The 23431-nt window shown below is 39.7% G+C and overlaps 2 protein-coding genes across 2 annotated transcripts in view; one reads left to right on the forward strand and one right to left on the reverse strand.

The window, feature by feature from the left end:
• Positions 1-1375: 1375 nt before the first annotated feature.
• Positions 1376-11148, reverse strand: ZFAND5 (zinc finger AN1-type containing 5). Its single transcript, XM_082624777.1, has 6 exons — positions 11030-11148; positions 6652-6809; positions 5883-5994; positions 5136-5239; positions 2295-2420; positions 1376-1617 (listed from the first exon to the last, which is right to left on the reverse strand). The coding sequence occupies exons 2-6, from the start codon at positions 6800-6802 to the stop codon at positions 1469-1471; spliced, it is 642 nt and encodes a 213-aa protein (XP_082480903.1). The 5' UTR covers positions 6803-6809; positions 11030-11148; the 3' UTR covers positions 1376-1468.
• Positions 11149-11817: 669 nt separating this feature from the next.
• TMC1 (transmembrane channel like 1) overlaps positions 11818-23431 on the forward strand; it is a 391450-nt gene continuing 379836 nt past the window's right edge. Inside the window, exon 1 of the mRNA XM_082624767.1 lies at positions 11818-12440. The gene's annotated coding sequence lies outside the window, so the exon portion shown is untranslated. The remainder of the gene's footprint in view (positions 12441-23431) is intronic.

Genomic DNA, 23431 nt, shown 5'->3' on the forward strand with positions numbered 1-23431 from the left:
GCAGCATCAATGCTGAATAGCATGATTATGTGCAATACATAAATATGAACTATCTGTACACATCTGCAGATCTAACTCAGAACTAAGGTACATAAAATTGAAAGCAAAACTGAATGCTTTAAGAGTAAAAGTAAAAACTAAGACTGAACACTGCAATAAATCAGAAGTAGTGCCTCGTGTACATACTTAACTATTTACAGATGAAAACAGGCATTACCACGACACCAATCTAACTATACGCATTTATATATAAAAAACACAAGTTTCATACATCACAAAAAACCTTCCATTATAACACAGAAGTGATATTACCAGACAAGCATCAGTGAAGTATACTGCCTCTTCTAGTTGTTATTGTACAATGCTGTAGATAATGCAGCCCATGCAATACACCCAAGAACACTAGAGTCCTACACCCAAGTACAATTAATATGATAAAGCAGCCCTCTGCAAGTGGTGCTGGATACCACTAAGAAGTCTACCGCAGCCATGTTGGTTATGATTTTCCATGCAGAAGGGTACAGTTACATTAAGAACTGAAGTCTTTAAAAAAGCTTTAAACATTCTTTCTTGAACCAAAACAATTCAACAAAATATGCACATGAAAAATTAACTATTCATATACCCTTGCAAATTAAAATTCAGATGCATGTTACTCAATAGAGCTGTTGTATGTGAAAACCAAACGTAGAGTTTTAACTTCTTCTTGTAGACAAATTAATCTTAGTGCAGTTCTGTGCTACACAATATTGTTAGCAATGAGAGTAATGCAGACATCTTCTGGTGCAGGCCAGCACGATAAGCTTCAAAGATAGCTCAAGACCCTGTTGGCTTGATCTGTTTTACTCTTTATAACCAGTTATGATATGTACCTTCCAAAGAATGTCTTATTTGACAGCTTTTAGAAGACCAATTAGCCAGGCTTACATATGGCACCAAAACACTGGTTTCACGGAAAGGTCTGATAGCTTTCTTTATAGCTTTCTTCCTGCTTCCAAGGAAAATGTGGAAATTAACAGGGTAAAGTTTATGGTAGAAGTAGACTGCCAGTCCTTTTCTGGTGTACCATTAAAAAAAAAAAAAAAAAATACAGGCACATAACACTAGCCAGAGATTATACCTTGATTACATTCTCAAAGGCAGATATGCTGCAAACATGCAGATATTTCACGTACTGTTTGGCACAAGGAACTAAATTTTGTCCCTATTATCTGTGTTTTCAACTTGCTGTGCAGATTTTCATCCAATTTTATTCAGGGGAGGGCATATACATTTTGTAGGGCTGTATCTATCCAATTCTGCCTGTAACAAATACCCACACATCCTAAATATCAATTATAAGACAGACAACTGTAAAGTAACACTCTGGAGAACATCAAAGGAAAATGGCCATGCATCTGCTCTTTAATGTTTTCCTACGATATATTAAAATAAAAACAAAGTTATCAGTCTCTTCACAAGTAGTAATTTATATTCTCTGGATTTTTTCAGCCACAACAACTGGATTCTCTTTTCTGATTTTTGCTGCAGCTTCTGCTTTGTAATCATATGGACAGTTGTGCTTGTCAGAGTAACGGTGAAGTCCACAAAACAAATTTCCACACCGGCAGTCAAACCCTGTACATATAAGAGGAAGTAGAGTCACTTGGGAACTTGTAGCAATTAAAAGAAACAAAAGCATTAGTCAATATAGAAAAGGAAGCAGATTTTCATGACTCTTTGCAACATTAAAGAGTCTGTCACTTTAAACTGAAAGTGCTCTTAACCTCCTCTGACATGGTGAGAAATTTAAGTAACTATCCTTCCATAAACTCCTGTAGGTACCAAACAGAGTAGAAATTACACAGGCTCTGGAGTCAGGCTGATTTGAATTTAAATTCTAGTCCTACTGTATGTTAACTGGGTAATGTTTCCTCAAGTGAACGCTAGGAAAAGACAACCCCATACAGTTCTGAGATTTAAAGGAAACAATTAAAAAGCATCTAGAACATTTTGTGCCTGGTTCAAAGTAGGTGCTTACTATTTAATTCAGCTATCTTTTTCCCAGGAGAACAAAGGAAAGAATCAAAAGGGATTAATTTTATCAATCCCATAAAGGAAAGTAATTCAGAAGGCCTGAAGTTAGGAAAGGGTTTCATATGATTAGACAAACCAATGGAAATCAAACTCAACTTCTCTTCACTGTCCTCTTTCCAGTCTACTCTGGAAACTTTCTATTCTTGAAAGTCGGGCATTTTGTTTTATGTGTAAGACTGACCAGTCCCTTAGGGAGTAACTAGGAGCTCCCTGAATACCTGTAAGGCCAACTTTCTTTCTGCACATGAAACATCTGTTCTTCTTTGGTTTGGGCAACTCAGGGGCTTTTTCTTCACTTTGAGAAGTACTGGGCTGAGAAACTGATGGACTGGGCTGAGTGACAACTGAAAAACAAGGGTAAAAATTAGAAGTCTGTCAATTGTTTGGCTGATAATTATCTAAGACCAGACCAAAACAAAACAAGAGAAACAGTAAGATTCTTCCTGAAAATGTTTAAGAAGTCTTTCTTGAAAACATGTACTTTAAATACAATCTTCTACTTTAATATCAGAACTTCTTTCAAGTCTGAGAATTTCTTGCCAATTAACATAATACCACTTGCTCCTATAAATTTTATTAAATTATCACTCCACTCAAATTCCTTTAAACTCACTCTAGTCCTGGGAAACAAAATCCTAATTCTAAATTTTAAAGACCTGAGAGATGTGGTCATCTGCTCAGTTTTTCCATATTCCAACTGCCTAAATGCAAACTTCTAAATTAGGGCAGTTCAAATTCATTACTACTCAGGAAATAAGGTTGCCAACTTCTGAGGTAATTAGCTATAAAGTCATTTCGCTTTTATACTGATAGAAAAAAGAAAAATTGTGTAGATAAACCCAATAAATTTTGACAAGTAAAACCCAAGTCATTAATCCCCTAATTAACTTTAGATTCCAAAGTTTCACAATAATTATTGTGCCATTTTAATAAGTGCTTTATATTGTCTTACATAGAAAACCTGCAGGATTAAAAAAAAAAAACTTGAAAGATCAGCAACGTTGTCTTTAGGACAGTGTAAGTACTTGTGAAGCTTTGATTTTAGACTATTAAGGATTCCAGAGGCAAAACAAGAATTTTTAGAGCACAGCTGTAATTTACTTTGTGATACTTATCTAAAATGGGTATGAAATTTGGACAGTAAGAGATATGACCTACTTTTAAAAGTCCCTGTTTCTCCACCTAAAAGATCTAAGTTTTAAGTTCACTCATAACATCAATGGAATTTGTCAATATAAAGATAAAATTGCAGATTACTGTTTTAAAGTTCACATTACCACCAGGTTATTGAAAGCAAAATAGCAAAATTTAATTCTACTTTTATAAAACTCAGCGAGGGCTTCCCTGGTGACGCAGTGGTTGAGAGTCCGCCTGCCGATGCAGGGGACACGGGTTCACGCCCCAGTCTGGGAGGATCCCACATGCCGCGGAGTGGCTGGGCCCGTGAGCCATGGCCGCTGAGCCTGTGCTCCGCAAGAGGCCACAACAGTGAGAGGCCCACGTACCGCAAAACAAAAAAAACAAACAAAACAAAACAAAAAAAACCTCAGAGAAACCAGAAGCACTGTAAGCTGAGTTTTAATATTAATCCAAACCCCAATAGCAAATTAACATACACAATACTAAAATTACTGCATAACAATAGGTCAACACTAATGCTATCAGCATAAATCCAAACCAATTGGTTTAATAAGTACTGTAAAATTACCTCCAAATTTATAACTTATTTGCATTAGTAGTATATCCAGTGAGATTAACAGTCTAATATTAGACCAACAGTAATATTCTAGCTACTACTTATTCCTAATAATCTACTATGGCAACGTTAATGTAATTTTTCCTGATGGTATAACAGTAAAGAACAATCTGTGGAATAGTGCTGGGGAGGTGACAGCCATATTTCCTTGGCCACACCTGAAAATTGGACAGTGGTTCCTAAAACATACAGGGAAGAGGAGTGGGGGTCAGTCAAGAAGAGAAAAATGATACAGAAAAGGCAGAGCAGCGAACTACAGAAAGCCTACTAAGAAATAATAAATGCACAGAATAGCTATAGAACTAATCCAAAAGAGTACTGTTCCAAAGTCAGTGTCATTTTGTGTTTTAAAAAAACAAAAACAAATGAAACAGAACAAATACTAATTTGGTCAGTTTTTCATAAGGATGGAACTTACTTAAAAATACCAAATATGGATTCACCTGCCCAACTTAAGAATTTTCATCTTAACTGTATCAATTAAGAGTGATATGGTTCACATAAGCTCAGCTATGTACAAAAGCAAGCCTCCAAAGCAGATTACATGTCCACTGACACTATTTTCTCACAATAAAGTTTTATATTGTGTTCAGTCAACACTATACCAAGAAATCATGAATTGATCAAATGAACTATGTGCACCATAGAGTATATAGATCATTGTTCCAGGGTCTAGTGCAGATAAATCAAACAAGTCAATCTTCTGGCAACATTAAAGCACTTCTGGTTGCGCTATGTAAGTTCAGCATAGACTCAGTCACTAACTAATGAAAACCAAAATGCCTTTCCACACTGAGTTTTTAAACTCCCATAGGGATCCCACACTTCTTCAATTCAAAAGTTTCTTTTAGTGTTTAATATGTTCTTTGGCTTGTGTATTTTCTAAGTATTGACAATATCAAGACTGAATAGTTAATGCTTTTGATTATTAAATTTTTCTCCACAGCTTTGGAATTTAGTCTGTGTAACTTCTTCCGTTTGTGAACAATACCTTCTTTAATGATTTAGATACTTTTAAAATATATTGGTAAACAGTTCATTAAATTCTTGACATTTTCAGTCTTCGTATTATAAACTTTGCTGATTTGTGGATGCAGGGGCAAGGGGGGATAGGCAGAGAAGAAGAGATTAAAGAGTGACTATTTTACACTTCAAGGTACTTTAAAGATAGTGGTTTGCTTGGCCTATATTTTATAGCTCTCTCTCCTCTTTGGTCCTTCAATGGGAAGGAAAGAATCCCTCCACCAACCCTTTCTTGTATTACCTAATCCAGAACTGAACTAGTATTAAACAAAAAGCATACCTGGCTCTGACACCTCTGTTTTCGGGGTAGTTATTTTGTCCTCTCTTGAAATGCTCATTTCTGTCATTTGCTGAGTTACAGGCAAGGCAGCCACAGGCACATTTCTATTTGAGTTCAAGCAAACATTTTTAAAGATGTTAAGGGTACTTCTTGGAAAGATAATAAATTGTCAGTTCAACATTATTTCCAATGTGATCAAATGGAGCTAAATAATCTAAACAAGATGCCCAGCACAGATGGATGAGAATAAGGAAAGCAATCTGATGAATGGCTCATCAATTCAAGCCTGCATATTTATATAGGTTACGATGTTCTATTATAGCCAACTAGAAATTTTTAGCTGTGCCTGTAATTTGTTTAAGGGCAAAAGGGGTAGCTTTGCCAGAATGCCTTATGTGGCATTACAATATAGTCTGCAGAGTCTCATTCTCTACAATTCTTACACCTCCATTACAAGGAAATAAAAGCACAGCATTCTCAACACAGTATCCTTGAGAGGTTGTTCAGAAGTGCGTTGTTAATACACATCTTTACTCAATGACCTACAAGATCATATATTAAAGGACACTGGAATAATCACCAATTGTGCAACACATGTAAAGCCAAGGGCATCTAATGTATTAACATCCTTATTATAATGCAATATGTATGATGTAATACATCATTATTTATTTTCATAATTATAATGTCATTTATCTTTACTTCCTCCCTGTATTATTATAAAAACCCAGAAATGTTTAATCTTACCTTGATTTTTCAGATGTGCTGACAGCAGCACCTTCACAGTTGTTTAAACTAGCATCTGCTCTTTGTACAGATGCAGAATCTGAGGTAGGACTGTTGGAACCACTAGCTGTCCCTATTTAGAAAAAAAGGATTGGTAAGAAACAAAGCAACACTACAAACACTCATTACCAAAACTATTAATAAATAACAAATACTTGCATTTAATTAGGTTAGTGACTTAAGTACTTTCACTGTGCTGCAGAATCTTACACTTAAGTGATATCCAAACAAAAAAAAATCTATTAAAAAGTCATATCCAGGGCTTCCCTGGTGGCGCAGTGGTTGAGAGTCCGCCTGCCGATGCAGGGGACACGGGTTCGTGCCCCTATCCCGGAAGATCCCACATGCCGCGGAGCGGCTGGGCCCGCGAGCCATGGCCGCGGAGCCTGTGTGTCCGGAGCCTGTGCTCCGCAACGGGAGAGGCCGCGGCAGTGAGAGGCCCGCGTACAGCAAAAAAAAAAAAAAAAAAAAAAAAAAAAAACTCATATCCAGTGAGTACATGTACTCAAAAACGAAAATGAAAAAGCTAGAAGATGCTTGTAGACAGTCACTCATTCCTCATGTAGTCATTCCAAGTACTTGGGCTATTATTGCTTTAAATTTCAAGCTTTTCTCGAGTCTTCTCTCCTTGGACTTTCAGGATTCATTCTCAGTCTTAGGCCCCAACTCTTGGTTCTATATTTTCTGTCCACCAGGTCTTCAAATGGATTATTTCTTGGGACCAACTTACCCATTGGGCTCATTCTGCCACTATTCTGCTGCCTCTGAAGATGTTCTTTGTAGCAAACAGAACACATTCCATTTGTCCTAGGATTCCCATAAAAGCCACATCCTGTACTACACAGCATGGGCCCTGGGGTCTGGTTAGTCTCCTGAGCCATTTTTCTGCTGTAAACAAAACAAAACAAAAATTTTAGAAACTAGCATGTAGTCAAAAAAAAAATCACTAAATTAGTATGATAGTCAGTATTGTACCTTTGTCATTTCTAAACACTGAGTCTGTTTCTAACAAAGCCCCAAATTGTGTTAATCTTTAAAAGAGAGTAGGCTAAATTATGAATATTTTGTTGCCTTTATAAAACAAGGGACATGAATGGAACTGTTTTAGCTTGATAAACAATGAACTATTATGAATTCACATTTTTAGGACAAAAAAATTCTATCATTAAACATTAAAATGTATTATTTTACCTGTCACTGTTTCTGTAATTCGTGAAAAGGTCACCCTTCCAGATTCCAGAATTATGTTTAAATCAATTTTGGCAATTGGTATCTTTAAATCACTTTCTGCTCTCCTACATTACAGGCAGATCATTTCAAATAATCACAATTAACTACTGACTCTTCCTATCTACTAGTGGTTCTTTAAACTAGCTGTATATTGGATGTAGCTCTAGAGCTGTCTTAAAACTAACATCTGAACATACGTGGGCCCTGTAGTAATTCAGTTCTGCTACGGGGCAGAGCATCTGTACTTTTTAAATGCTGCAACACCTTTAGAGAAGACTGAAAAGAGAGCTGGTAGATCATCTAGCTTTTCCTGTTACCTTGGCACCAAAAAGTGAAGTTCTTTAAGAATTTAGGAAAAAGCTGCTTAGGAAATTCCTTTCGTTCTACATTTGACATGAGAAATCTGGGTCTGAGTATACTTTAAAGTCAGTGCCTAGAAACCTATAATGTACAAATTATCAGCCATAGATTTCTCAGCCAACGGCTCTATTAAAACTTAACAAGCGCGTGTCTGCCTCATGACAGAAAATAATGAAACCTTTCCAAGCTCAATTTCAATATGGCAAAATAAAGCAATATACACAACCTTTAGTAATGGTTAATATTTAATGCTAGGTTACCAGAAAGAGCTTTATATAGCAAGCATACCCTTGCTTTTCCAGAAGCCTTCTTAAAATTAGCACAAACACAGTAATGTTTTGCTAAATTTATTAAAATTTCCTGAGTTAACAGACATAAATATTTAAGAAAAAAAATTTTAAAACCTGGAAGGTTTCCATGTCACCTTTAAAGTATGTATGAATGTACCAAAAGCGTATTTCAGAGCATTTTATCAAGGGGAGATTATGTGCAATAATTCTGGTCATTCTCCTTTAACTGTACCTTAATGTTGACTATGAAGGTGACTTATAAGTTATGAACTTTTCAAGTAAGTGCAGGAAAGTACTTTCAGCTAGAGCTTGTTACTTCCTAGAATTTCATACTACTTTTTCCAACCACCACATACTAGGATACACTCTTTAGTGAGTTATTAAAAGCAATGTTTTAACAAGTATTAACACTTTTTACCAAAATTATATAAAAAGGGGGGAAGAGGACTAACCAAACTTGACCTGGCTCGAATCCTGACAATTATTCCAACAATCTAAATGATAGTAATCTTTCCTTTTGTTAGCAAAAAGCCATCATATTTCAAGCTTGAAAATACCTCAAGCCGATCAAACTTGTATGCAAAGTGACCAATACTTGCAACTTACTTCAGATAATAGTACTAATTTAGTTGACACTATCTCTTTAAATAGTAAGTGGAATTTAGCTGACTCATTTTGGATCAGGGTAGCGCAAACATTTCAACATCACTTAGGAAGTTTATTAATAAACACTTTCAGCTGGGTTTTTAAAATTTTAAGTATAACATGTGCAAAAAATGCCTCAAATAACAGTGTATTTATTTGCATGCCTACCATGCAAAGTATGTGAATCTTTGCCCTACGCAAAAAGCAGGGCCATTCCTTGAAGCCAGCTTAAGAATTATGCTAGCTAACTTGCTACACTAACTTCTAGTGTCATCTGACAGTGGCTTTAAAAGTAAATTGGCCTAAAAGTCAACCCACATTAATATTAATCTGATTCTTAAAATCTTTTGTTTATATAAATAGGGGTGGGGATTTCACCCAATGATTTCACATGCAAAGTATTCCACCTTTCTTCAGAAAACACATCTACCTTCAAGTCACGATAAATAGCCTCCAAACTGTGAAACACAAGAGACACTGGGACATCAGTCTTCTACATGGTATCTCATCTTGTAAATTCCCCCCCCCCCCCCAGAAAGCCAGCTTTTAAATGCCATCACAAGAGCACAGCTTGCCTTAATATTTCTCAGAAGCTTAGATCACATGGGCGGGCGCTTCAGCCTGTCACAAGGCTGCAATGTGACAGGGTGAGCGGGATGGAGGCTCTCACATAAAGCCTAGTCAACAGAGGCCTCTGAAATCAGCTTCTATTTTTATCTCAGAGCCTGCCAACTCCTACACAACCCCAAGAATTAAGGATGCAGCGCTCATATAAGAAAACAAAACAAAAAGATGCCATTAAGATTGCTAGTTTTTTTCTAACACAGGGAATGATCTCACATTAAATCTAGAAAATGCAAGCATCATTAATCACTCATGAAGCCAAATGGTCAGGGTTGTTTATAAAAACCAAGCACAGCGAAGAGCATCTAGGCAGAAAGAATCCTCATGATTAGTGGCAATTTTTTTTGAGGTGGGTGTGGGGGATGAGTGCCATTAGGTACTGTGTTTCCCCACTGGTATTTTAGAAAAATACAGTACCATTATTATTTACTACCTTTAAAGTTGCTAGAAACTTGAGCATTCATCATGTCAGCTCTATCAGGTATAGCTAGAATGTTTATTTTTACAGTTTTTATAGCTGAAATGTGTATTTATTTATTTATTTATTTTTAAAACAGTTTTTGGCTTCCTATAACTCACAGGAAAATCAAAACCAAAAAGACAGGAGCATGTAACTGAAAAATTCTCCAGCCTCAAACATGAATAAAAAAGGCTTTTATGCCTATGGAATTTACTTCTCTCAGGTGCACAAAATGTTAAAAGACGTTTAAGAATGCCTGCCCACCTGGAGTTGAGACCAGAGTTCTAGTTTCTAATCTACCTCTAAGCCAGTGACCTTGGGCAAGCCCTTACTCTCCAGATCTCAGTTCCCTCTTGCTAAATGGAGATTAGTATGATTTTAAAGGCTACTTTTCAGGCTTAATACCCGGCCTGAGAGACAGAAAACAGAGAAGAATTAAACATCTTTTTGAGGGGGACATTTTTAGAAAAAAAAACTTGAAAAATGAAATTGCAGTATTTTCACCAATTCAGTTCTGAAACCCTACTTTTAAAAATAAGGAGTAAAATAAAATTCATTTACATTTTTAAAAAAGTCTGTAAATCACCTGAATGCCAAGCTGAAGAACTGTGGCTCTATGACCTATATACTACTTTACCCTAATTTGTCCTTAGACTAGATTATTAGAAGGCCGTCAATCAATAAAGATAACCCGGACCTTTCCCCAAAACACAGATCCACGGAGTGCGTGGAAAGCGAGCAAAGAATTTCACGTTCCTCAGCCTAAATGCACGAAACAAAGGGGAAGGTGCTCCATTTCCTTCATGAAAGGCATCTCGGGCGAGAAACGCAGCAACATCGGTAAAACTAAAACACGACAGAGAAGACCCCTCTCACCCAACGTTCCAGCGGATTTTAAAACAAGTTCGGGTCCCACTGGTCCCCTATCCCTACCGCCATGCCCTTTCAAGCAAAGGCCTCGTTCAAGAAAGCACTGCAGGGCCTTTTCCAAAAACCACTGAGTCATGCAGAACAGCAGCTCCGCAGGCCAAGCCGGCCCCTAACCCTGCCGGTCCCGCGCCGACCACCGACCCTGAACGGCCCCTACGAGGAGGCGGAGATAGGGGGTGCGGTGGGCAAGGGGCTGGGGGCGCGGCCGCCTCTTTGTCTTTCCGGGTTTGGCCGCCCACGGCGGGCGCCACCGCGGAAGGCGGCCGCGACGGACTCGAGGGAGGCCCAGAGCTCGAACCCCTTGGAGGCCGTAAGCCGGGCATTGTTTCCCCGACCATGAGTGTGCGAGTGAGCCCGGGGCACAGGGAACCAGGCCTCCGGCCTCGACGGCAGAATGCCGCCTCCGTCTTTGTGCTTCCTGAGCTGGCTGGCGGGCTCTCCTCCCACAAACGCCGCCATACGCGGGCCGCTCGGCCTTCGTCGGAGGCCCGCGGCGCCCGAATCCCTCACTCCCACCCCCGGCCAAGCACGAGTAGCCGGGCGCCCTCCCCAATCCCCGTGCTACTCACCCTTCGGCGGCAGGAACCTGGCTGGCGCGCGACGCCGGCGCAGTGGGACCGGGCCGAGCCCTCAGGGAGGGGCGAGCCAGGCGCCCTGAATTCGCCGCCGCCGCGGGCCGGGAGCGGGTCAGAGCCGCAGGCGGAGGTGGCGCCGCCGCCGTGGGGTCTTCCTTTGTTCCCGCAGCAGCACCGAGCGTGGCCGGGACACGCCGGAGCTCGGGAAGTGGGAGGAGGGAAGCGAGGGGGGGCGGAGAAGGAGGCGGAGGGAGGGCCGAAGGCCGCGGCGTCTAACTGCTCGCGGCGCCGGCCCGTCGTCGCCTCACGCCTCCACCGTCGGCGGGTTTGGCCGACTCCGAGGGCGAGCGGGGAGCGCGCAGCTAGGCCTGGGCGCCGCAAGGGCCCGCGGATGGCGCTCTCCGTCGCTTTGCTACTGCCGGGGAAGGTGTGCGGCTCCAGGGAACGACGAACCCCAAACGGAGATGCACGTAGGCCTGCACTCCAGTCGACTGACGCGTCCTCTCCAGCCGGCGCTCAGGCAGTGAAGGAAAGGCGGGGCGGGTGCGGGGTCTGTGCGTCAGCGAAAACCCCGACGGCGGCGGCGGCGGGGAGCGCGTTGACGTCACGTGCTCGACGCCGCGCCTCCGCCTCCAGTCGCCTGGCTGGGGAGGCGGGGCCGAGCCTGAGCGCGCTACCTATGCGCGGAGCCGACTCAGTGACTCGACTGCCGGCCCCAGGGTGGAGTTGGAAAGAAGAGGTCCTGTGGAGGATGCGTTTCTATTTTTAACCCGATTGTCCGCCTTCAGCCTCTCTGCTTCCGATTTTCTCAGTCAAGCCGACTTTTAGCCATCTGAGTTCTCACGCTTTGTCTAAAGCCTTTGGCAGACATTTCCCTTTCCTCCTTACTCGCCACCCCTTCCCCACCCAACAAGAACGTGTTAGAAGGATTCGGCTCGAGAAGAGAAAATGAACTGCTGTTTAGCTTCTGGGTCTTCTCGCCTGTTTATGAAGTTTCCCCCGTCCGGTTCCCTCACACTCCGCTTCAGTTCTAAAGTCCAGCCTGAGCATTGCCCTGATGCTCCCGGGAAGGAGCGGGGCGGGCGGCGCTCGCTCGCTCGCTCGCTCGCCCAAGGTCACGGCTGGTTGTGCAGAGTCAGGAAGTGCTCCACCGACTTGCTGCCCGTCTTCGGCCCCGGCGACACTGTTCTGAGCAAACTGTTTTGGCCAGCCTGTAAAATCCCTGGAAATGGACTATTCCAGCAGAGCCTCGTGAACTGGGAAAGCACCAAATGTTCTACCCAAGATGAAGTTAAGGAACAAACAAGCTAGACCCGAGGGAGAGATCAAAAAGGAGACATTGCAGGAGTAAGTTCAAAAGGGGGCAACTCAAAAATGAGGCACAGGGCCCGACTAGTTTGAAAGGGTGAGTTAACTAAAAACACTGAGAAGCTTTTCAAAGCACCAACAAAAAAACCCACTTGCAGCTGGCCTCTCCAGGTGACTTTAGTTCAACTCAAAAAACACAAGTAGTAAGACAGAAGGGACTTAGGAAATTTCCTAGTAAACAGTGGCCTAATGAATAAATAGAAACGATGTTTAGGGCTTCAAATAGCCACCATTAGACTGGAGTGAGGTCCCTTCGTTGCTTCCCAAACTTGGTGATCAGAAAAATCAGCTGGAGTAATTGCTTACTTTTAAATAATCACCTAGGCCTTTCCCCTGGAGATAGTTTTGGTAGTCTGGGGTGGAGCTCAGGAACTTGAATATTTAAGTAGTACTCCAGGTGATTCTTCTTTATAATTTTGTGTATTGGGGAGAATGCTGTCCTGTTGCCCTGTGCCAAAATTTCCAAATCAAACAGTTCTCTGCCACAGTAAGTAGAATCCCTAGAACATAACTGAACATTTTTCTTTATAATTTAGAGTTATTGCTGTAGGCAATTAAAGTGTTAGAAATATAAGTATTGATAGTTTCAGACACTGGTCCCAGGACCATTGAAATTTACTTTCTTTAGTGGGTAGACAAATCAGTAAAAACATAGCAGCTACCATTTACAGACCATTTTGGGGGCTAAGTATTTTTCATTTAGGGTTTCATTTAATCCTCACAGCAATTCACTGAGATAGGTCCTATATATCCATTTTTTACAGTTAAGTGAATAATGACTAAAGAGGGTAAGTGACTCCCTTGAGGCACTAAAGGACAGGGAATCAATGGAGGTGGTTCTTACTGAGGACAAAAATAACTTAGAGATTTCCCCCTCCTCCCATTTTAGTTACTAAAAATTGAAACAAGATAATTCCTGAAGGAGTGAAATTGAAAAAAAAAAACCCAGCTAAGTAATAAGGCAAGCTGGTTATTTAATAATGTATTGCATAATATGTAGCCCCTTCTGATAATTTGTCTTCTCTACCAACCATTTATAATTTTCTCTATGAGACTGTTTCAACCAGGAATATACCTGGTATTGAACCTAGTTTTAGCAGGTTACCCTTCCAGCACCTACACTAGTCGTTCTCCAAGTGTGGCCCCCAGACCAGCAGCATCAGCATCACCTGGGCACTTGTTAGAAATACAGATTCTCAGGCCCCCACACCAGATCTACGGAATCACAAACTCTGAGCGTTTGTCCAGTGATCTGTGTTTTAACAGGTTCTCCATGTGATTCTGATACACGCTGAAGTTTGAGAACCATTGACTTACTCCACCATGCTGTAAGAGATCTCTCAATGAGATCTCTCACATGTTCACACCATAAAGTTAAAAAAAATTTTTTTCCTCATATTTCTGGTGTAACAGATTAGGGGATATGCTTCTAAGGAGTATTTTTGTTTTTGTTTTGGTGTCCTAAATTTTTAGTTGGCCTGTAAAGACAAACTATAGAACACAAAATATATAGCAGAATGCTCTTAATATAGTATGCAAAAGGGCTGTCACCATGGTCATCAGAGAAGGTTAAAACCAGCCTCTGCAAAAAATACCAGAAAAAGTGGTGTGTGCTCGAAATGTGGTGTTATTGATTGTTCAAAAAACACCTTTTGTAGAATTTCATTACATGGAACATACCAAGTGACTGGTACTGATCCATTCCTAAATACTCCTTGAAAATAATACTAACTCAATTTTTTTAATTCATTTTTTCCATAAAAATGTTTTGCACACTTGCTACATTCTAGATACCCACTAAACTGGGTGCTGGAATATACATTGGTGGGAAAAAATTGATCTTACCCTTGTTCTCATGGATCTTACTGTCATATGAGGGAGAAGGACGTTAACAATATTATCATGCAAATATGTAATGAGCTGGTAAATATTTTGAAAGAAAGGTACAGAATGCTACGGGAGCACATAACCAATGACAATGGATGCTGAAAACTCGCCCAAATCTGAGTTCCATTGCCAGTCATCTCCATCACCAGTGGAACTAGGCTTACTTCCTTAAAGTAGTTAACTATAGCAAACTGGCATGTCATATGAGAAAGTTGGAACAGTTTGTATTCTGCTTAAGAATTCAGGTAAAGTCATTACAAGTTCACTTATGTTTTTCTTTGTAATCTAGGGATGAGCCAAAAAGGGGATTGATAATGGAGAAGAGCAAATTAATTCAATTTCTTAGAAAGTAGAAACTGACATCTTTTAAAAATAGCAATAAAGGTTATTAGTCCACTGTAAAATATAAAAGACCTGGAGTTATTTTAGTTTGACATGGAGCTTTCCATTATGGAATAAGAATTGCTTCTATGTGTGGCATGATTGTAACACCCTGTCATGGGTATTACATTTTTTCTCTGTGCTTGAGTAGAGCTTGGTGAAGCACAAAGTCTTTGATGGGGTTTTAAAAACCGTTAGGTGTCATTTGATGTTCACATAGTACCCTTCTTCTCTCTCCTTCTTTATCCCCTTCCCAGATCTCAAAGGTCAAGGTAACAATATTCAATTGTATTTTTATTATTTTCAAAATGATTGGCTGAAAGGATATAATATTATATTTAGAGCAAATCAACTGATTAAAAAATTAAGAGTAGAACATCCCATTATTTAAAAAATTTTCCTCTAATAATTAGTAATTAAATAATAATTAAAATATCAGTGAGTCCAATAATGGATTGGTTTTAGACCTAGCTCAACAAGTGACTGGCTGAGTATTTTTCCACAGGGAAATGATAAAACAAGTAGCAATTTAATTACTGTGTAGACCTTTTGATAGTGTTAAAGCCATACTTATTTTCAGTGAAAACAACTTGATCAAAGAATCTACAAATAAATGGCATGAATGGCTTACCTAATTAGAGAAGACTTTTATACACAATCCAGATATTTTCATCATAACCATAAACAATTTTTACAACTATTTAAATGAACAAAAGCTTTTATTATTTATGCACATTAAGAACTTAGGGTGAAGGAAATTGATGAATATCTATGTGTGTGTGTATATATATATATATATGTATTGCTGTGGATATCACCTTTGTAAGACACAAGGTACTTTGGTCTCAAGAACTTTAGGAAATCTTTGTGACTGAACAAGCAATCTAGGTATAGATGTTCAGTATGTGATTTGAATCTCAGTAGTTGTATGTGGGGTTGGCTCTGAAACAACACTTTGGAGCATGTCATAACTTGGGCTCATAGGTGGTGGATGGGCCAGAAAGACAGTCAGGAATGGGGTCAGTGATTTGGCAAGTGCCCCACAGCAACTAGAATGGTACAGAGCTGGGGCAGTGGCAATTGGCAGTAAGGCCCTAGCTGTCAGGCAACAGAAAAATATCACAGAAAGCAGGTAGATACCATCAGGGAGGTCAGGATTCAATCAGAAGACTGGTAGGAGAGAAATGGGTAGGGTGGGCCCTGGTCCTGGAAGAATGTAAGTTCTAGAAGGAGAGTTTGTGTAACATTTTTTCATTTACCGTGTATATTCGAATACATTAATTCAATGAACTCTTACAACAGCCCACTGAGATAGATATTATCATCTCTCCTTTTGCAGAGGAGTTGACTGAGGCTCAGGGCAAACTCATGTGTCCTGTCCAATGTCATACATCTAGTAAGAGTCAGAGCTGGGAATTTAACTCTAGTCTTCTGTCCCTTGGTTCAATGTTCTGCTGCCTCTCCAGGAGCATTTCCTCTTTTAATTTACATCATAATTATATTTCCTGTTATAATGTGAACCACACTTGTATATCTTGTATATCACTCATCTCACCCAAAACTGTGACCTTAATAGAAACTCGGATTAGATAGTTTCTTCCAACCTAACAGGCAACTCCTAAGTCTCATTTGCGGTTCTAAGCTCTCTATCCAACTTCTAAATGTGGCATTCCTTAAGTCTAGCACCCAAGCACTCTTTGTTTCTCTACTGCACATACTCTCAGAGCGATTTCACCCACTTCCATAGATGTAAATGCTGTCACCTGGTGCAATGGTTCTGCTAGAAAGAGGTAGGTGCTGATACTCCAGGTACACTTGTGGCTTCTCTTCTAGTCCAGCTCTTCCTTTCAAAAAGACTTCTCTCCCGCCATTTTTTTCTGGCTTAGAGGTTAAGAAGCATGCTTCTTTTTGAGAAGCCTTCAGGAGTAGAGTATGAAATAAAGGATTCATGCAATAGGAGTTAGATTCAACCAGATGACTTCTTCAGCCCCTGGCAATTATAAGACCCCATGATTTCTTTGAGTGCATATTTGAATGAGTAAATTTCTGTTCATTAACTGTTTTTAAAAGCTTTATTCTTTTGTAATCACTTGACCTTATAGTTAAGGTAGAATTTTAAAAAAGGCTAAAAAGCCACAAATTCATAATAAATTATTTAAAAAAATGAAAACCAGTACAACAGTGTAACTGCATAAGGATTAAAGGAACTATATAAGTTTCAGGCAAATATATTTAGTATTTACTTTGTGCTTTTATATACCTTATTTCTAATTTTTACAATAATCCTTTGAAGTAGTGATGATTATGCTTTTTGACAGAGGTAGGGCAGAGGTACAAGGAGATAAGTAATATATCTCAAATCATATAGTTGTTATTGAAGAGTGAAGTCAAACCCAGGTCAGTCTTTGAGGCTCAAGTCCTTTCCAATGCAATAATACTTTTCCTAAACTAGTCGTAATTACAAACTTTTAGAGGGTCCTCTTCAGCTGTCCACCCAGCACAGAAGTCTTCTAGACAGCATCTTCAGCATTCAGGTTATGCGCTGATACCGCTAATGCTACGAAAGGATGTGCTCACACAGTAACACATCCCAACCTCCCTAAAATCGTGATACAAGATTTAATCCTGATAATTACCATTATCTAGTTTGCAAAGACCTCAGAAAAACATAACTTAAGTCTTCCATTTAAATGTATTCTATGACTATTAAGATGCCATTGGTTAAAAACAGCCATCAATTTTTTAGAACTTATTGCTAAACATATTCAACAGGGTGGCTATTTCTTTCAATTTGTACTTGGGTACAACTCTCATTATCAGTTAGTGAATTATATGCCATACACCTCATCTGCAGTAACTTGGATGCTTTGCCATTTACAGCAAATTTGTTTTCCTATTTTGGAGGTATATTGAGGATGAAGGAAAAAGAAGAAGGAGAAAATAACAAAAGAATTTTGGGGTGGAATTCTATTCTACATCTGTTTTATTATGCTATTTAAAAAATTACAAAGTATTAATAATATATGAATATATTCTCTTCGGAGAATAAATTTCAAGCAGCACACGATTTTAACATAAAAATGAATCTCCTTGGGCTTCCCTGGTGGCGCAGTGGTTGAGACTCCGCCTGCCGATGCAGGGGACGTGGGTTCGTGCCCTGGTCCGGGAAGATCCCACATGCCGTGGAGCGGCTGGGCCCGTGAGCCGTGGCCGCTGAGCCTGCGCGCGTCCGGAGCCTGTGCTCCGCAACGGGAGAGGCCACAACAGTGAGAGGCCCGCGTACAGCCAAAAAAAAAAAAAAAAAAAAGAATCTCCTGTTCAAGCAACCCCCAACCCATTCTCCTCTTCCCAAAGATAATCCTTAGGTACTTATGTGTCTATACTTTCAAACCTTATTTTATGCATTCATGTATTTATATATAGAGAGAGACAGACGTCTTTGTGATTTGTTTACATACATGGAATTGTGCTGTATATATTGTTCTGCAACAGTATGCTTTGGGGATCTTTTCCATATCAGTGCATAAATATTGACCTTATTTATTTTAACAAATTCAATTAACAAAATTTGAGTATGGATGTAACATAATTTATGTTAATCATTATCCTACTGGTGGATGGTCAGATTGCATTTCTAAACTATGATAAACAATGTTGATAAGAGCAGTAACTTATTCTGAAAATGCCATGTATTAATACCAATTGTTTGCATTTAAAAAAATATTTTTCATATGGACTTTGACCTTGCTCAAATGTCAGTCCTCGTGTGTAGAATTACTTTTTAAGAAAGCAGATAAATCTTAACTGACTTTACTAACCGTAATCTCTCCTTTTCTCCCTTCCCTCCTTCCTCCCTCCCTCCCTCCCTCCTTTCTTCCCTACCGCCTTCCCTTCCGTCTTTCCTTTCTTTCTTCCTTCCTTCCTCTCTCTTTCTTTTTTCACTTTTGAAAAGATAATATGCATACGATGGTTAAGATTCACTAGGAGAGAATCAACTACAGTGTGAAGTCCTGCATCATTTCTCTCCCATCCAGGAACTAATGACCATGATGACAGCAGGTAACATTTGTTAGGCACTGATTAAGTGCCAAGCTTTGCTGTAAGCACTTTATACATATTAATATTAAGTTAATTAATTCTCATAGAAGAATTAAGAAGTAGGCACAATTATTATCCCCATTTTGCTAACGTGGAAATTGTCAGAGGTTACCCTGGTACTGGACAAATGAGAGGACTTCTACATGGTGTTCCTCAAAGGCCTGGACAGTGAGGCCTTACCCTGGGTGTGGTAAAAGGGAGCAGTGCAACTCCACCAAGGCCCACTGTCCACAGCTCCCAGTCAAGAGCTGCTTCATACTTTGTGGGGATCCAACTTAGGGTGAGCATCTCCTCTGCTTCGCCTGGGACTTTCCCAGTTTTAGCACTGGAAGTCCCAGGTCCCCATCAATCCCTCAGTTGTGGGCAATCCTAGATGGTTGGTCACCCTAGTCCAACTACTATTTATTTTGAGGAAAGGTGAGGGAGATCATACCTGGAGCAGGTGAGTGGATGACCTGCCTCATGGTCATCAAGGAGTTTGGCAGGACCTTCATTGTGAACTACTGGCAGTGAATAAATATCTTTTCATAAACTCAGCTGTATAAATGGTAAGGTCAGAGCTGCTGACTTACCCTATCCACAGGGTCAGTACCTTTCCCTGTGAGACAGGAAAAGGTAAAAAGGATAAGAGGCCTACCACTTGGCTTGCATTCTGATATATCAGGGCACAAAGGATGCTGATGAGGAGCCAAACCAAACAAACTCTCTGACAGCAAAAGTTCCTATACTTTTTGATTTTTAATGTCATGCAGTTTAAATATAATGTCCTGCTTCTACTCATAATAGGCCTACAAAATATTCTACTCTTCCTTGTTTCACCTGCAGTCAACAGTCTAAGTTACTTCATTATCTATGTTGCACAGATTTATGGCATTTTTTGGTGTGTGGTCTGGAATTAGCTTCATTACAACAAAGATGAAATGTCCCTTTAAGAAAAAATCTAAAAGCAAAGATTGCATTTTTTTCTTGAACAGTCTGGCAATCTTGATATATTTAGAGTTGCAAATAGAATGACTTTTTTGCTGTTATTAACTCAGTCACAAATTGCAAAGGGGATTAGAAAACCAGGAAATCAGTCATGTTTCTTGGCGGATGGTGGGTCCCAAGAGAGGGAATGATGGCTATCCTTACAAAAAAGAAACACAACACAAAGCCTGCCATAAAACCTCATTTGAAAATTGCTCCTCTTAAGAAATTATGCTAAAAGTGGCCTGCTCCCAGAAATACAAGTAAAAGAGTCAACCAATTTTTACCTCATAATATCAGTTTAGCTCTGGAATTGTGCTTAATGCAGCTCTAAGTGGCTGAGGGAGTGACATCATTGACCAAAACTACACTTGACAGAAGTTCTGTGACGCTCAGAGCTACAGTGCAAGGCCATTGATTTTGCAACAGTTTGTTTCTTTTCTGATCTAAAAGTGATTTCTGTGTGCCAGGGGATCTAATCTGTTAATGTTGTTCATCCTTCACTAGTCATCATTTTCCTTGGAACATGCCATCCTATGTAATCTGAGCGATAAGAACATCAGAAACTGACTTTGGTGGGAGATGTGGCCCTGAAAACACTGAAGGCACTTTGTCCCCAAGGCAGGGGTCACTAGGGAGGAAGAAGATGTTCTGGACTCTAATCAGACAAATACATTACAAAATTTCCACCTCAGACTTTCTCATGGAAGAACTAAGAAATTATATATACTCTTTAATTTGTTCTTTTTATTAAAACAGTGGACTTTCTGATTCTCTCCAACACATGTTTATTGACCACCCACTCCATAACTTGCAGCTGGCCCCTGCAGAGCAACACTGAGGGTGATCTGGCCTCTTCCCCCGAGGAGCTGATATCCTCCTGACCTCATCTTCTACTGCTGTCACTCTTCATTGCTTTGCTCCTGTCACTCTGGCTTCCTCGCTCTTCCTCAAACATGCTAAGCACTCGCTTGCTTCAGCACTTTTCTACTTACTGTTTCTTCCACCTGAATAGCTCTTGTTCCAGATACTTCACTTTATTGACTCCCTGATTAAAGGTCACCCTCACAAGGGAGGCCTTTCCCAACTCACCACATAAAAGAGCACACACACACACACATGCACACTAACATGTGTATACCCTTTTACTATCCCTTATCCTATTTTACTTTTCTTCATATCCATTTTCTATCACATCAAACATATATACTTTTATTTATGTCTTTATTAAGTGTCTTTGCCCCACTATCTTGTAAACTCCATGAGAGCACAAAATTAGTCTCTTTTGTTTCCTGCTATATCCCTTGTGCTAAGAACAGTGCCTGGCACCTCGTAAATATTCAGTGAATAATTGTGGGAAGAATGAATGAGTGAAGTGATCAAGTAGACTGCTCTATTATTCACACCCAGGAGGTTGGTCTAACTCACCTTAAATCTTGAAGATCATGCCTCAAATTCTAAGTTACCTCAGAAATCTTTGAGGTCAACTGTTTTATTCTGTGTCCAGCCAAAGGCTTTGGGCCCAAGGGAGGATAAATAATCAGGTCTCACCTCTTTTCCTGTCTCCTTCAACTACAACCCTGCTTTTAGCAGTTTTATATAGTGGACTTCAACAAAAGATTTCTTGTAAAGATATGATTTCTCGAGCTAAAATACAATAAGCAAACAAAAAGCAGAAAAAGAAAACTACTATTTGAGGGAATTGGGATGAGGGTTGTTAATCCTTTGCTTTAACACTTGTATCAGCATTACTCAGGGACCCTGAAGAAAGGTCTGAACTAGGTGAGTGAGTCAGTGCTGGAGTCTTGTGAAGGCTCAGCTTACGACAAGACAGAACCTGGAGGGGGCCTTGAAACAAAGCTGGAGTTTAATGTTTTAACTATTTTAGAATAACCTTTAAAGGTAATATGATGTTAGGAAATTTTCATCTTAATCACTTTATATTTCAGTGTTAGAGAAGTCAAATCAAACGCGTCTTTGTTAACATATGCAAGATGTTTCCTGAAAAATCCTTATTTTGAGAGATCAAATTTGCATCATTAGCAGGGAAGCTATTAGAAAAACAAGAGCACCTAAGACTTAAACAATAAAAAATTGTTTGGATTCTTACCAGTTGTCCACTCTTGACTGTTGAAATGAACAGCTGTGAGCTTTGTGCTTCCAGTTTTCACATGGCCCACATGTCCTTGGCAGAATCCTACAGTTGTCATTTAAACAAACATATCTTTGTCATATTGGAAGAGGCATCTGATTTCATTCTGTTGGAGTGATGTGATCTGGGTCTGCAGTAGGCAATTGGAAGCAGGTAGTACAGTTCAGGACACTGTAGGGATTAAGGTTCTCCCGGTCCTTGGCATGTAGTGTTAATGCCCATGGAGAGGAATGAATGCCCCAGGCACCTATTTGGCAGCGCTCTGTGCCTAGGACAGTGCTCAGTACCATGGGGGAATTTTAAAGAAATTTGAGATCCTCTCCATAATCCTGTTCCCGCTGCCTTCGTGGCAGAGTCAAACTTTCTAGAAGAGAAGAAGCCTGCTCATTGGTTTTCAATTACTTGGCTAAACACTGGCTCCTAAAGCCACCTCTGTCTCAGCAGTTCCTTTGTTCTTCAGGAGCTGCCCTACTGCCTTCAGTATCCTCTCGCTTTAGTGTATTTTACACACAACTTCAAAACATCAGTCTTCCTACAATGGAAGTAGATTTGAAGCAGATTGAATTTGAAATCATATAAGACCTGGGCCTATGTCTTGTTTAAAGATTATTCTACTGACAAGTAGTAATAACATCTCCAGTATAGAATTGTGGCGGGGATCAAATGAGATCATGTATGTAAAAGCAATTTGTAAAGAATAAAGATCAAGGGACTTCCCTGGTGGTCCAGTGGTTAAGACTCCGCGCTTCCATTGCAGGGGGTTCGGGTTTGACCCCTGGTCGGGGAAATAAGATCCCACATGCTGTGTGGCATGGTCTTAAAAAAAAAAAAAAAAGAATAAAGATCAATACAAAAGTAAAATATTATTGATATTAAGCTCTATTTTATTACGTATCCCCTTGATAATGAAAACCTTCCAAGGTTACTTATTGCCTATGGAATAAAGTCCACATGCATTAACCTGTTATAAGAGGCCCTCTCCTTTATGGCCTATTCTTCATATCTTCTATACAGAACCCATTCTTCAGGCAATCCAAGCTTTTCACAGTTCCCAGAACAAAGCATTACTTTCCTATATCTGTAAACTTAGTTCCCTTTTCTTGGAATGTTCCTCTACTTATTTTAGCCAATTGAAAGCCTACTCTTTTTTTCTTTCTTAAAAAAATTTTTTTTTCTCTCTTTTCATGAAGCTTTTATCCAGTGTTTTCTTCTAAGAGATAGGTAGTTTTAGGTCTTATACTTATGTCTTTGAACCATTTCAATTTTTGTATATGGTATAATAAGGGTCAACTCCATTCTTTGGGATGTATGTATACAGTTTTCCCAGCAGCATTTATTGAAAAGACTATTCTTTCTCCTGCTCCATTTTAAAATAAGCAAATATATGTATTTATTTATACATTCCCCTTTCCCAAATGGTAGCATACTAATGCATATCTTCATCTAGCTTTTGTCATTTAACAACATATTCTGGAGATCATGTACTGGATACCTTCACTCTCACCCCCTTTCTTTTAATTGGTGGTGTGATATTCCATTTTTTG

Source organism: Mesoplodon mirus (genome assembly GCF_964341445.2).
Source record: "Mesoplodon mirus genome assembly, chromosome: 1".
Taxonomy (NCBI): domain Eukaryota; kingdom Metazoa; phylum Chordata; class Mammalia; order Artiodactyla; family Ziphiidae; genus Mesoplodon; species Mesoplodon mirus.

Coding starts and splice junctions, on each gene's coding strand:
- ZFAND5 (XM_082624777.1), bottom strand. CDS start 6,802: ATGGCTCAGGAGACTAACCAGACCCCAGGGCCCATGCTGTGTAGTACA. Junction 5,240..5,882: donor AGCACATCTGAAAAATCAAG/GTAAGATTAAAC, acceptor GAACTCAAATAG/AAATGTGCCTGTGGCTGCCT. Junction 1,618..2,294: donor AAAGAAAGTTGGCCTTACAG/GTATTCAGGGAG, acceptor TTATATGTACAG/GGTTTGACTGCCGGTGTGGA.